Source organism: Pinus tabuliformis, chromosome 3_2 (assembly GCF_031772625.1).
Source record: "Pinus tabuliformis cultivar Carrire ecotype Pingquan chromosome 3_2, CPIR1, whole genome shotgun sequence".
Lineage (NCBI taxonomy): Eukaryota > Viridiplantae > Streptophyta > Pinopsida > Pinales > Pinaceae > Pinus > Pinus tabuliformis.
The window spans coordinates 985,709,232-985,725,261 of record NC_142302.1 but is presented as its reverse complement, the minus strand read 5'-3'; the positions used below and the strand labels follow the sequence as shown (position 1 = coordinate 985,725,261).

Below are 16,030 nucleotides of genomic sequence, written 5' to 3'. Positions count from 1 at the left end.
CTGATCAAAAAGTTCGTCGATCCTAGGCAAAGGGTATTTGTTTTTGATTGTGAGCTTATTCAGCTGACGATAATCAATGCACATCCGAAAGGTTCCATCTTTCTTTTTGACGAATAGCACTGGGGCTCCCCAGGGTGATACGCTGGGACGGATGTAATTTTTATCTAACAGCTCCTGCAGTTGCATTTTTAATTCTGTTAGTTCTGGTACACTCATACGGTAGGGTGCCCGTGATACAGGTGCTGCCCCTGGAATCAGCTCAATTGTGAAATCCACATCCCTTTTAGGTGGTAATCCCGGCACTTCCTCGGGAAAAACATCTGCAAAATCTTGTACTATCGGAATGCTACCCAGCATAGCAGTTTTATCTTTCTGATTTGCGTATCCCACCTGAATAGCGTAGATTTGACATTTCTTCCTGATGCACTTAGCTAGCTGAGTTGCTGTAATGGGTCGAATCTGCACAGGGTGTCTGATTCCTTGTAACTCCTGCTGTTCTCCACGGTCATCCTTATAATAGATGGTTTTGGTCTTGCAGTTTACTAAGGACCAGTGTTTCTCCAGCCAGTCCATCCCAATCAAGATGTCATAGGAACCCAACGGTAATACATTCAAATCCGCCACTATTGGATGTCCTGCTATGGTCAAGGAACAATTATTTACCTTGGCCAAGACTCGTCTCTTGGCTCCTGTAGCTAGTTGGACCAGCCACGGATTCCTGAACTTTTCGGATTGCAGTTTACACTGTTCTACTATTTTCGGGCTAATATAACTTAAAGTAGCCCCTGGGTCTATAAGAACAGCTATGGAAAGGTTTGAGATTTTACCTTCGAATTCGACCATAGATGGCTGGTACTCCGCTTGGCGATCCTCCAGTGCTGCATTGATTCTGGGTACACTACGTGCCACGTCCCCAACAGTCGATGCTTCATGAATCTGGGATATCTGGTCTGTCCCCTTTCTCTGTGGGCAGTTTTTAACATAGTGAGGTCCTCCACAACCCTAGCATTGCACTGGTGGTCTGGTCATCCCCTCACCTTCTGGTCTAACAGACTGCTCATTTGCTTTAGATTCGCTCATTGGTCTGGACCGGGGCGCATTCCTTGCAACAGGTCTACTGTTTAGTCCTTTACCAGCACCTTTATTCCCATTGCTGCGACTTCCTTTGCTGTTCCCAACCATCCGACCGCTTCTTTTCTCATTCCATCTTTTGCTCGAAGTGTCCCCCTTCTGTTTACTCTGCTGGTAGCAGATTCTCGCTTTACGGATGGCCTCATCCATGGTTCTAGGATTGTCGAATTCAATCCTTTCCCTTATATATGAAGGTAAGCTGTTCACAAACCTTTGGACCTTGGCTTTCTGCTCCTTGATGTAAGGTACATAACGTAGCAGCGAGGTAAAACGGTTAATGAACTCGTCCATGGTCTGCTGTCCCAGTCTTAAGTCATGAAATTCCCTTGCCTTTTCATCATAGAAGCGCTCAGTCAGGTACCTTTCTTTAAAATATTTCTGGAACTTCTCCCATGTAATGGTTCGTTCGCTGACCCCCTTGACAATCTTGATTTCCTCCCACCACAAGGTTGCCTTACCTTGTAACTGGAAGATTGCCAATCTTGCCTTCAAATTGTGGTCATATTCATACAACTGAAAATACTTATTCATATTTATCAACCAGGCTTCCGCAGCTTCCTCCTGTTCACCATCAAAATGTGGGGGTTTAATCTTTCGGAATTCTCCCTGCAGTTCCATTTTCTGACGTTTTGAGGTTTGCTGCTGAGGTGCATTATCAGAGTGATTTTCCTTGTCGTCAGAATTTTCAGGTTCCATTTGATAGTCTTGTTCTTCTGTCACCCTCTGCTGTTCTGCACTGGGGTTAGACAGGGGTGGGTTCTGCCTGTCCGACAGGCTCTTCAGAATCCTTTCCTGTTCAACTGTTAAACGCGCGTTGTCCTCTCGCAACCGTGCCATCTCATTCTTCAATTCCTGGACAGTTTCCAGGATTGCAAGGTTGGTACTCCGTGATTCTGCACCCAATTGCACCCACAGCTCTGCATTCTCTTGAGGGTTACTGCCGGGTCCTTGCATTTTGTCTCTTCTCTGGTTTAACTGCTAGCTGTTGCAATTCTGTATTTCACCCCAAATAAACAGAACACAGTTAAGTACATTGTTAGCTTGCATATGTTTGCTTGGTGTACCCTTCTGCATACTGAAATAAGTTCTACCTGAGGCCACAGTGTTGAAACTGGGCTCTGATACCAATTTGTCACACCTCTTTCCACATATACATAATTTTTTTTTTTTAATATATACCCAACCATTCTAACTTAATGCTCACTATAAGATAATCCGGTCTTACGTGTGCACATTACACTTTATAATCATAGTTCACACATTATACCATATACATGTGTATCATTGGCGTGCGATACTATTTTATGGATCCCTGTTTTATATTCCACACGGCATTAAGCATAATAGTAACTATGTTATAGGTGTATACTCTACCTATATTACAGTACCTACTAAAGATATTACCAACGACACTGTATTAATGGGCGTGGGCTTTGATGGTCCCGCTGCAGTACTATCGGATGACAGGTCATACTTACCTTTAAGACAACAGTCCTTCCGGGGCAGGTGGCATGGCCTGGTTTCTCCGGCCATGTGATGCCTTGGTATTGCAGATTTTGGTCTTACCGCCTGTGATTCCCGCCTTACTTCGACGGCCCAGATCTCATCCGGAGATCGGAGGGTTGGAAATCGTTCAAGGGTCATCTATGATATTTAAGCGTCTCCACACTATCTTAGCGTTCATTTGGTGTCCGCGGTCTTTGCGGACCTGGTTCAATGCTCCTTCTCAAGCTCGACTCCAACAACCTTATCCCTTCAACCTGCAACGCTTCGGAGACTGCATTCCGCCCATAACTGAATCCTCACAGGTATTAACATGGTATATCAGTCTTGCATTATGATTTAACTGCTTTGTTATCCATGGAGTGTTACTTACAGTCTTTACATTTCTTTACCGAGTTTGTGCAGCCGCATATTGCTATGCTTCGGACGAACCCATGGTGACTTCACACTGCAAAACAATCCTCCGATGACACACAGGTATGTTCCCGGCATTCGAAGCCCTGTTTACTTAGTAATGGTTAATGGTTACAATCATGAACTACCATGTGTGTTTTGGTGCAGACCTCTGCCTCCAATACGGTTTTCTCATTTCCGCTGCAGGGTATTCTCTGTGGAGAACCCTTACAGTTGCCTTCGCTGCATAGATAGGTCACGACGGTGATTTCGCTGTTGAATGTTATAGTTCATAGAGAAGTTCTGGGTTACGTTATGCATTTCACGTTTATTTTTCCATTTGGATTTACAGAACTGCCTTGCGGCAAGTTTGGTACATTTGATGTAGTTTACTTGGGTTTCAGATCTGGTCTTCACGCACAGATCCCGTAATGAGTAAATTGGGGCTTGTTCCCTTAATCAAATGTACTGATTTATTTAAGTTTAATATTTCACCGTTCGGTGCTGTTTGTAGTTACAACTGAGCACAAACTCTTTTAGCCCTCAGGGCATTTCCATCAGTATATTGAATCGTTTCAGATTGTTTGTCCGATACTCAAGAAACAGAGGCATAGGGTTTATATTTTGCTACAGGTTTTATTTATTTTTCATACAGCATTCGCCTTGGTGTTATCAAAGTTATGATGATAATTTCTGGTTACCAGTTCTGTATTTCCAGACGCTCTTTTATCGCCAGTCTGTATAATATGACCTCGGCGAATGTTTAGCGTTTGATAGTTAGCCCTTTTCCCTGTGGAAAAGACTATCCTTCATGCATGATTACTGTCTCTCTTTCAGTTTTCGCACAGTTTCCCTGATTAAAATGAATATCTATCGTTACAGTTGCATGCACAGGTTCTCTGGTTTAATATGATTATCTTTCATTTTCGTTTGCATGCATCGTATCTGGATATGTATTACCACTGTTATTATTTGTTGCTATAATACACAGAACCTTGGTTTATTCGTATTCTTTCTGTACCCGGTTATAGCTCTATAAACACAGGTTTGTTTTTATATTCATACCGCGAGTACTGAGACCCGGTAACAATTATTTAATGAAGTGCATTACAATTTCTACTCTCCATTTCACAGTTCACCAACACTCTCTATATAGAGTCATTTGTTGGTCATGCACAGATTATTATTTGCTTATGTTATCTTCTGTCTCACTGTTCCTCCGTCGCGGGGTTGCTCCCGACTACAGTCGGTGCTCTTCTTTTAACTCAGAGGTTTAAACCCTCATTCTAATGCCATTCCACAGCATTCGCCTCAGATAACAGTTATAGAGTTCACTATTGTTTAGTTTCATCAGTATCTATTTGTTTTGAACAGTAATGACCTTGCTAATAAGGTTAGGTCGAGACTGTTACTCAGTAACCAGTCCTCGGTTATGGCTACCTTATACTCGTATACAACCTTGTTTTACTATTTACGTACCATTTACTTTACCTGGGTACCAACCCAGCCCCTGCCCATTTAACTGACAGTCCATTTCTTTAAGGTTTACACTTGTACACTATGCTAATCATTGCGACAGTATCTAGGAAAACAAACAGACTTTTCCTATTTAACTACTGTAACTTCAATGCACATTAATTTCCAATCAGGGACTACACAGTTTGGAACCGTACCTGATTACCAATGTCAGGAATGGTTTTTCAAACAAACAAGTCACCTGAGCTTTAATTCTGCTCTCCACCCAGCCATGAGATCCATCCCTCAGACGGAATTCTCCCCCCGAGCCATCCTGCAGGCCTCCAGCCCTCAACAGGATTTGTGCACTCTCTATGCCAGGTTATCTGGTCCTAACCAGACTTAACCACTTTTCTTTTCTTCCCTTTTTCCTGTTCTTGGAAAAAGATTTTCTTTCTTCTGTCTGTCCTCACAGCCCAGAATTTCCCTCAGTCAGGACTTTTCCTGTTTTGGAGGGTAGTTCCATCAGTTATCACAACTGATCACTTTCTTTAAGATTCACCTCTTAGAGGCTGCCAGCAATTCCAATAAATATTTAAATTACTTAATTAAAAATAGTTTGTCACAGTTTTGTTTAAAACATAACAACAACTGTATTACTGTCTTTTACCACAGTAAACTTTCAAATTTACATATCCTGGGGTCATTACATATGCAATTCATGGTCATGGTGAAGATGCTCTTGCACTTTTTTCCCAAATGCAACAGACAGACACAATGGCGGATCATATCACCTTTATTGGTGTTTTGACTGCTTGCTCCCATGCAAGGTTAGTAGACGAGGGACGACAATACTTTGAGTGCATGATGTTGGATTATGGCCTTGCACCTGATCTGGATCATTATGCATGCCTGGTTGACCTCCTTGGACGTGCTGGGCATCTGGCTGAAGCACATGAAATCATAAAAAATATGCCATTAGAGCCCGATGCTGTAGTGTGGGGGTGCTTGCTGGGAGCGTGCAGAATTCACTGCAATATTGAGCTTGCAGAAGAAGCAGCGAGACACCTTTTTGAGTTAGAACCAAGTGAGGCTGTATATTATGTATTGTTGTCAAATATCTATGCTGAGGCAAGCAGGTGGGAGGATGTCGCAAAGTTGAGGACCATGATGAAAGAGAGGGAAGTGAAGAAGCCACCAGGATGTAGTTTTATTGAAGTAAATAGAGAAGTCCATACATTCCTTGTGGGAGACAAAACCCATCGTCAAACTGAAAAAGTTTATGCTATGTTGGAAACCTTGTATGGGCAAATGAGGGAGGCGGGATATGTGCCTGACACAAATCTTGTGCTGCAAGATGTGGAGGAGGAGGTGAAGGAAATCATGCTATGCAGTCATAGTGAGAAGCTGGCCATATCTTTTGGGATCATCAATACAAGCCCAGGCACCCCCATCAGGATCACAAAGAATCTCCGCGTGTGTAATGACTGCCACAATGTCACTAAGTTCATCTCCAAGATTGTTGGGCGAGAAATTATTGTAAGAGATGCAAACCGTTACCACCACTTTAATGGTGGATTGTGTTCTTGTGGAGATTACTGGTGATGGTAATTGAACCATGTAACAAATATATTTATTTTTTCAAATTAATATATACACTCTATTCCTTTGTTTAGAAAAGTATAACATCTCTGGACAAAGAGAGGCATGTGTTTGATATCAGGATAATATCATGCCAATGTTGCAGTTTGCATATATTGGTTAATGTTCGCAATAGTGCATTATATCCCTATGTTTGGGATGTCTTAAATTTCAGATCTTCATGGCATTGTGATGTTAATGCTACATTCTGCTATTTTGAATTCCAGTTACTCTCTTTGCCTTTAGTCTAATCTAACAACTTATCAAAGTCTGTTATCCCAGTCAAATCATTTAAATTCTATAATGTTTAGCTGAATTTATGTAACAAACCGTTGGAGTTGTGATGTTTAAATAAATCTCAATAGATTAGTTCTGTAGAATATGCTGGCAGAGCATTGTCACCTTGAAATTGTACAAGCCCTTAGCTGTTAGGGTTTATTTTTGGTTGTGCCTTTTCGTGACTATGATTTGATGCTATCATCAAAAGACAAAATGTTTTTGCCAAATAGCCAAATTGATTGGAGTCTCTTTGATAGTTTGCTATTATTTAAAATCTCCGGTGCTAGGAACTTTTTCTCAATGATAGGTTTATATAGCCTATCACTGTTTTGAAATAATTTTGTTTGTATTGTGCATCACCATAGTAGCTACAAAAGGGTTTCTTTCAAGAACCATGGACCCTTATCCAAGGACTTACTAGTTTAGATTTGAATTTCCTTCTCTACTGCTTTCAACTACTTTTAAGTTCGATATGAATCCAAGATTTGCTTCCCTATTAGGTATATCTTATACTCATAGTGTATATTTTACAATGTTGCATTAATCGTTATTGGGATAATATTGGCGCGAGGAAAAAGCCGGAAAAAATCGTAATTATCGGGAAATAATCGGGAAAAAATCGTTTGGTACAAAAATATTCATTTTTTTTGGTTGTCTCAGTTTTTTTAATATCTAAACCATCTACAACATAAAATAAATACATTGTCACATAAATATGATAAAAGAACTAATATCTAAGATGTTTAATATCATTTCTAGTGCTAAAATCACACATAACATTGAATCATGTCTTGAATAGTAAGTCCTGACTCCCGAGTCCCAACTCAACCTCAAAATATCAACAAAAAATATAATAATGTATCTCATCATGTCATAATGTCATATACAATAAAATGAAGAAAATAACTAAAGTCTAATCCTATTGATTTCCTCTGCGCTTCTTGCGAGAAAATGCCATAGCTTTCCTTTTCCCTCTAGATGTAGATGCTGGTGCTGGTGGAGTTGGCAGTGGAGTCTGCTATGCTCTAGAAGCTGAAGAAGTAGAAGTAGGAGCTATAGGAGGTAGAACACGTCCTCTACTGGTGGCAGGGGTAGCCCAGGCAGGTGGTGTCACCTGGAAACATTACAATCTCCCAATCCTAAAATCCTGAAAAACTGAGAAGTCTGCTGGATTTTGAATGAAATATAAAATTCTACTTTCTCCATATGAAATCTAATTTCCACTTTTTCTCTCTTGTCTTTTTATCCAATGCCACTTTGATCCCTTGAAAAGCCACTTTACCACGATATGTGATAGAGAGAATAGTGGTATTAGATGGCAGAAAATTCCATGATGAATTAATGAGGGTACAAAGTTGATTTTGAGGAGTTGCCTTCACCGAATGGTTTAGAAGAGGACAGGAAAATGACCATATTGATGATTAAGGGAAGGAAAATTGAGGACCAACTAGAATGGTTTCAGAAGCACTTCTGAGTCCTTTGTTGGTACAGGGGAAATATATACCGATCCCAATCTTGTCAAAGACATCAACCCCATTTAAAACACACCATAACATTGCTGATAACATCATCTAATGAAAGGTATATATGCCCAAAATGACTTAATGAATGCCTAATACTTACAAACTAATAGAGCACTACAGTGTTCTTGCAATCTCAATCTCATCATATATGCTCATGAGTAAATGCACATTCTTGCTCTATTACAAGTGTCAAATCATTGCCTATAAGTCAAAGAGTAAAAGGGAATGCTTTCAAAATATGTCCACTATCTTTATATCGAGCAATGCACAATTTTTGTACAACTCCAAAGCTAGATCAAGATGTAGCGTTGTATTTGACATATTATAACCCCCCCAGGTTTTGCACGTATTTTGCCACGGGAACGTTGAAACACATTTTTGTGTCCATACAATGCGTTTCAGCGTGTTGACTGAGACATGAGGGCCTCAATTTGGTTGGAAACCAAACAAGTTTTTTTTTTTTTTTTTCTCAGTAAAAACTAATTCTATTAAGAGGACGTATGGTACAATATGAAGTTACAACCAAGAGAAGCAAGAAAACGGGCAGCCGGAAAGGATAGACTATCCACCTCGGCCCCTAAGAGAAAATGAGAAGAGAGCAGTGCTAAGCAAGAAGAAACAAGAAGAACAGAGGAACAAGAGCAGAACAAAGGATTCTACCCAACATGGGTAGAATCAACTATTCGGCATTTTTTTCCTTTCTTTTTACCAACTTTGACCCAACCAAGATGACTCTGCTGAGCTGGCATGATTTGCAAACTGAGCTGGGCTGACGGAGAGGTCTCCTTGTCTGAATCTGAGGGAGAGGACTCATGAGTTCTTTTCTGTGAGTTTGGTGGGACAGTCGAATCCTCAGGACCAGTCGAGGGCGGATCCTGTGCCAGCTTTGCGTCCATTCCTTCCTCATCCTCTTCCTCTTCATCTGAGCTAAAATCAAAATCGTCCATGGGGGGAGGATCATGAGGCTTCCAGCTTTTGGATTTCGGCTTAGAATTGGCTTTCTTCTTTTGGGCAGGCATCATGGGACAAGAGCTCTGAAGGTGCCTTGTGTGATGGAAATTTCGGCAGCGAAAGGCTGTATTCTCGTAATCCAAGGTCTGAGTCCAATGGAAGTCTCCAATTTTGAGATTAATCTGATCAGGGAGACCTTTGCTCATGTCTATTTCTGCACAGATTCTGGCGAAGGTGTATATGCCCTTTTCCCCTCTAGAGGTGTCTGTGGCTAGAAAGCGGCCTAGAGTATTGTCGATCCCTTGGAATACAGCAAAGTGCCATAGATGCACCGGGAGATTAGGAAGTCTGACCCAGATGGGGAGCTTGGTGATGATTGCTGTAGAGGGATCGAAATTTGGGAACCAAAGGGTGAGGAATAAACCTGCTGAGCCCCAAAACCATGGGCCTTCAGTTAAAGCTTTTTGGTAGTCGTCACCGAGAGTAAACACTACAATGAAGAAACCCTTTGAGCATAAAAGAACCTTGCAATTGTTGGTCCAGTTAGAGTGGATCCATTGGTAGAGGTCCGCTGTGCATGGCCATAGCCCATTGAACCTGCAAATAATGGCATGCTCTGCATACTTTTGGATTTGCTCATCCAGCGTTGGATGCATTATTTCCATGGAGGGGGTTTCCTCCAGTTTGTCCACCAAAAAAGGTTTGGGAGCCTGAGCTGGTGGAGCTGTTTTCTTGGGCATCTGAGCATGGACAGCATCTTTGTATGAAAAAGCCGCAGTTGAAGATGACTGTCCAACAGCTCCACCTCTCAAACGAAGGGTAAAAATGATGGAGGCATTTCTCTTAATGTTGTAGAAAAAAAGGGGATAAATATCCTCAAGTTGTTTACCTTCGTGGAGGAGTCGTTGAGATGCAAAGGGAATCCCCAGCTTGAATTCTAGAATTTGCTTGAGGTCCTGCACTAGATCTGAAGAGCTCACCCATTGTAGCAGAGTTTTGCCAGAAAGGAGCACGATCTGGATCTGGAACGAGGCAGAGAGATCAGACTTCTGCTTTGCTCTGCAAATCTGAGACGAGAGGAAGCTAGTGCTTTGGAGGGCCACCTTTTCCTGAACTTGCCGCAGGGGCTTGTGAGAAGATGTGGAGAGAGTCCAATGGTCATTGAGTTTGTCATTTCTTTCCACCTAAAAGAGCTCCCAGATGCTCCATCTAGGCAGATCCAGGAAGCTGAAAGAATTCTGAATATGAAATACAGAGTATCGACTATTCTGGGGAGACAGAGGAGGTACTAATGGGGATGAGTAGCCTTCTAGAGCGTAATATTCTTCCCAAGAGCCGCAGCCTGAGGAGAAGTAGGATTATATTCTACATTTCCGTCCTTAACCTTGCATCTGCTATCTGAAGGGGGCGGCTGTTACGATATGCAGCAGTAGAGGGCCAAGATCTGGCTACACCATTGTCTAGAGCGGCGCAGATTAGAGGGAGGTGAGCTCCCAGAAGGGAATGGAATACATGCGGCTTAGCATCGATGGAAGAAGCCGGCATTCCATGTTTGAAGCTCGTGTCTCCATCTTCTGCAGGGCCGAGCAAAGGCCAGATGGCGGTTGAAGGAAGGGAGGCGACGGCAAAGAGATTAGGGTTCATCTTCGGAGCTCTCTTCCACATAAGTTTCAGTCCCACCAAACAAGTTTTTTTAACCATTTAGACATTAATTTATTACAATAAATTGCTTTTAATAATGTTTTTTTCAATATTTTTTTGGAGCTTCTAAGACTTTATTTTATTATTATTTATTTTTCTTTAAATTTTATTTTGGGGTAAAAGAAGTGGCCCCTTTCATTTCTCCTCACGCTATTTGAAGTTTGAGCAAGGGACAGTTAGGCATTGAGCAAGGGTGATTACAGCAAGGGGATTTGTGCGAGGATGACGTTAGCAAGAGAGGATTTTGGACAAATAGGTTGCTACAGCCTTACTGTTGCTATTTTGTGTTGTTTTGGACAGCTACACCCATAGCTTTTGGCTATTTTATAGTCTTTTCCCCAGCTACCACCATAGTTTTTGGCTGTTTTGTGACGTTTTTAGACAACTACAACCATCTTTGCTGCTAACTTACTGTATTTTTGTGTTTTTGGATAGCTACAACAATTCTTCTTGTTGTCATCTGGTGTTTTGGGAGCTACATCCATAGTTTTCACTGTTTTGTGGTGCTTTTGGACAGCTACAATCATAATTGCATTATGTTTTGGGGTGTTTTTTTAGCAGTTTCAACTACAACAAACTTTTTGTGGTAAAAAGATTACACTTTTTAGTTTATTTATTGTTTAGATTTTCTAAAAATGTATTTCAGATTTTTAAGGGTTTTGAATTTTCCCAGCCTTGGCCCTTAAGGAAATATATAAGTTTTCGAAGCTGGGAGGTGGTGTGCATGGGAATGGATATGCAACCTGTGTCAGCAACCTTACAAGGGCTCTCACCCAAGATTGAGGGAACATTTTTGATAAGGGAAAGGGAAAGGGTTCAAATGTTTGCTCAATGACAACTGACCCAAAAGAAAGGAGGAAGTATGAGATTGAGCAACAAGAGGTTGATGGGTTTAAGAAAAGACATGACCAACTTGTCAATGCTACTCATCAGGCTCCAAACATTGAGCCAAGGATTGTGCTTGAAGCAAGAAAGAGGAGAGCAACTCAACAACAACATGAACAACCAATATCAAAAACTGTTAGGAACCCATCAATTCAAGAGAGTAGACTAGCTAAAATGATCAATGGTTGGGGGAGAGGGACTGATTCAAGAGTGGCAAGGACCATCTATGCTTGTGGTATCCCTTTCAATGTCGTTCAGTCTCCTCGTTGTTAAAACCTAGTGAGGGAAATTAACACAACTTCTCAAGGGTACAAGGGGTCTAACTATGAAAAGGTCAGAACTGATCTACTCAAAAAGGAGGAAGAACTTCTTGAGGATGTTTTGGGACCTATTCGTGTTTCATGGAGTAGCTCTTGGTTAACATTATCTCAGATGGATGGATAGATACTAGACATAGGCCATTAATCAACATCATTACTAATTCAACAAAAAGAGGTAAAGGCTACTCCATTCTTTGTTGATATCTTAATCAAAGCTATTGAGCAACTAGGACCTGCTAGGGTGGTGCATGTTATCATGAACAATCCATCGATTTGCAATGTTGTGGGGTTGATTATTGAGAGCAAGTATGATCACATTTTATGGATTCCTTGCATTGTCAATAATCTAAATTTGATCTTAGAGGATATTGACAATAAAGTTCCATGGATTAGGGAACTTATAGGCATTAAGCAAGGGAGATGATTGAATTCGTCACTAGCTATCACTAGTCTCAAGCAATATTTCGTGAACACTCTAGGTTAGAGTTGTTGAAAGTTGTTGAGACGAGATATGCCTCAAATTTCGTCATGTTGGGCAACCTTCTTGAGGTAAAGCAACCATTAGTTTCTATCATGGTGAATCAATTTTGTGTTGAATGGAGACAGGGAAATTTAGAGTGGGGGTCTATGGTGCGCAGATTATGTCTTGATGAGGATTTGTGGAGCTAGATAATTTTTTTGCTCAAGTTCACATCGCCTACATTTGAGCTTCTTGGAAGTGTTGACATAGACAAGCCTTTAATTGAATTTAGGCTTTTGTGATCCATATTATGAAAAGCAAGAAAACTTTCGGTAAAAATCACATCATCAGAGTTTAGTCGACGCGTTTCGAACCATCCAATGTGGTTCATCATTAGGACAAGATGAAGAATAAGATCTTGGCATCAAGTTAAATTGATGAAAATAATTTGTTTCTTAGTTGTTATAATATAACGGTTAGATTTGACTAAATAAATAATATTTTTATATAAAGAAACCAGTTAAATTTGACTAAATAAATAATATTTTGATATAAAGAAATAATTGTTAGAATATAATTGTTAATATTGAATTAAGAAAAATAATTAATCAAAAGGAAAATTTTAATGAAATGAATATCTAAAAATAAAATAATAATAATAATTAGGTCAAACCTAAATAATCAAACAATAAAACAATTAATAAAATCAATATAATAATATAATAAAATAAAAATAATATTTGGGTCAAACTTAAATAATCAAAACAATTAATTCTAAAAACTTAAAAATAAATAAAAATAATAAATGGTCAAACTTAAATAAAAATATTTGGGTCAAACCTAAATAATCAAAACACTAAAATAAAAATAATATTTAGGCCAAACTTAATAATCAAAACAATTAATTCTAAAATCTTAAAAGTAATAAATGGTGAGAAATAATAATAATAATAAATAAATTAATTAAATAACTAAATAAATTAAATCAATAATGAAAAAATAATTACTCGTTTATTAGTAGTCAAGATAAAAATACAAATAAATAATAATAAAAATTATATATGTATATATTGAAGAAGAAATGGCAGGGATCCAACAACTGCTAATTTTCTTGCCATCGTCTCTATTCAGATTGCTTGGCCTCCTTTCAATCTCTATAACTTCCCTAAACTTACGGTGATGGAAATGATTTATCTTAGCAATGATTCAGACGTTGTCAATGCAGATGTGGTGTTTGTCTTTTCTGCATGTTTTGCTAACATTAAGGAGCGAGTCCTCCCATGTTTGATGTCTGTCGCATGTTCCTGAATCCTCTGATTTATTGAGCGACCAGTTTCACCAACATAGGATGTTCCACATTAACAAGGGATCACATAAACACCTTTCATATTCTTAGGGTCCAACGAGTCTTTACAGATCGTAGGGAACTTTGAATAATGTTAAGGGGCCTAAAGGTTGAGGGAACCTTGTGCTTTCTTAGGATCCTTGCAATCTTGTCAGTGGTCCCTTGTATAAAAGGAAGGTGTACCCCATAAAACCGATCATTGGGTTCCTTTTTAATCTTGAAACCCTTGCCAGCTTTAAGGAAAGCCCTATAGACATTGGAGCTTATTCAAGTTGGTGACCAGGTCTAGCTGTATATCAGCAAGGACAAGATGCAAGGTGAAGGTAAAAAGCTAAAGCCTATCAGGTATGGACCTTTTAGGATACTTGAGAAGATTGGTGAAAATGCTTTTCACCTTGATCTACCAGTTTACATGCACATCTACTCAGTCGTAAATGCAGATTGCTTGAGATTGTTTGAACCTTCAATGATTGAGGATCTTGAAGAGCAAAGTCAATTGCCTTCTATTGATGACCTGCTACCTGAATATCTTAATGAATTGCAGGAAGACACAGTCTTGGACAGGAAGGCGAGGACGATGCGCAGAGGGGATGTCGAGTACCTCGGAATTGGACTCAAAGTTTTGAAGCTGAGCAGTGCAAAGTGGATTGAGATTGGAAAAGTGAGACAATGGTACCCTCACTTAGTCGATGCTTGAAAGAAAACCAACTTTTTGTGGTCCAAAAGCTTTTCAGTGGGAAGGTCGTGATCCGAATTGGATCCATAAAGAGAGATAAATAGAACCATGGTTGTACCAGGTCAGGACAAACTTCAAAGAATTTACAACAGCGATCAAAAAACACCTCTAAACTAGTGGCAATGGCAGCCAACGTGGAACGACGAGGACCTCGGTCAAAGCGCGCTGACCGAGGCCCATGGAGACTGAACTGGAGGCAAATTTAGCCCCTGGGAAGCCCGGATCGAGAAACGGAGGAGGTTGGAGAAGCCTCGAGTGCTCGATCGCCTGAGAGCCAGGAAAACCGTGGGATAAAAGCGAAAGCGCTAAAGGCGGGACCTGCTTCGAAAACTGGCGATATTGATCGGGGGCACCCTCAAACGGTAAGCGGAATTGGCAAAAATGGAGCGATCCCACTCAGCGGTCGATGTGTGGCAAGCAGAGGAGAGAGAAAACCGCAGTTGATCGCGTGTTAACGGTCGAGCTAGTCAACCACGTGGGACGAGCGAACAACGTCGGATTTGGGGGATCCAGATATAACGGCTGAGATCACGCCCGATGGGAAAGCAGAATCGACGGGGGATTAAGCCGCAGTTTGTAAAGATTTGACATCCGATTTGACTGCCAAGGTGGCAGAAGACTCATTCCACAACATAATGGAAAAACCAAATCAACGAAGTGAATTGGCACAGCTGCAGGAGGACATGTGGCCACTCCCTATGAGCCTGATGATGACGCCGAACAGGGAACTCCAAGCGAAGCTGTAGCAGGCGATCCGACGGGAAGTGGAAGAGGAATCGAAGAGCCATGGGTACGAATGGTTTTAAGCCATGAACAGAGAACATAACACACGCAGAGGGCAGAAAGAGGAAGAACGACCAGAACCTGGAGAGGAGGACGGAACACAGAAAGGAAGAACAGAGAGAAGAAAGACAGTGAAGCAACAACAGAACGGAAGACAGAGGTCCGAGCTGACTGAAGACAGCATTGAGCACTAGAGAGCTTGAGGGATTCAAGCCATCCCAGAGAGGATCTGTCTGGACTAAGCACCACATTGGGCTCTCTCCATTATAGACGAGAAGGTCACAGAGCTGGTAAGGAAAAGAGTCTGTGTACTCTAGTCGCTTGGGGAATCCAAGAACCACCCTGCCAAGCAAATTCCATTTTAGGAGACTCACATTGAGCTCCTTCATTGCAATTCTCTGCTTCAAGACACAATAAAATAAGGCCACCACTGAAAGCTGGACTGGAGACATAGCCCTAGAGGATAGGGTGAACTCCTTATTAAATTTTTGTGTTCTTGTATTTGCTTACTATGTTTTTCTGCTGTTTTCCATTTCAAGTGTCTGTGTATTTGCAATTTGATTGATTCGTTGCTTAAATAACATAGACACACACATCAACATATGAGTCTGTAATACCTTCATTTAATAAATCTTTAACTGAGGTCACTCACAGGGTGATTATCAGATCAGGTGAGGAACACTTTCCTCGGTAAGAGGGAATGCTAAAATTTGGGTACCAGAGGACAAGTGGTTCCCTAAGACTTTGATCTTTGGCCTAGGGAAAAGTGTCCAATTTTTTTTTTTACTTTTCTCCTAAAGTGACTTTATAAGTGGTAAATTTACATTCTAATTTAAAAGTGATTTTATAAGTGGTAAAGTTACGTTCTAATTTAGAGGTGACTTTATTAAATTCAATGAAGAATTAGAAAGTGAAAAAGTGACT

General features: G+C 40.5%; 1 protein-coding gene across 1 annotated transcript in view; it reads left to right on the top strand.

Annotated features, from left to right (window-relative positions):
* The window catches only part of LOC149183919 (uncharacterized), a 121,230-nt gene extending 115,062 nt beyond the window's left edge, over positions 1 to 6,168 (top strand). The window contains exons 6-11 of the mRNA XM_089415143.1: positions 3,040 to 3,111; positions 3,196 to 3,291; positions 3,380 to 3,400; positions 3,683 to 3,762; positions 4,019 to 4,072; positions 5,192 to 6,168. Of these exons, the coding sequence (XP_089271269.1) occupies positions 3,040 to 3,111; positions 3,196 to 3,291; positions 3,380 to 3,400; positions 3,683 to 3,762; positions 4,019 to 4,072; positions 5,192 to 6,087 (1,219 nt within the window). The 3' untranslated portion in view covers positions 6,088 to 6,168. The remainder of the gene's footprint in view (positions 1 to 3,039; positions 3,112 to 3,195; positions 3,292 to 3,379; positions 3,401 to 3,682; positions 3,763 to 4,018; positions 4,073 to 5,191) is intronic.
* Positions 6,169 to 16,030: the final 9,862 nt, after the last annotated feature.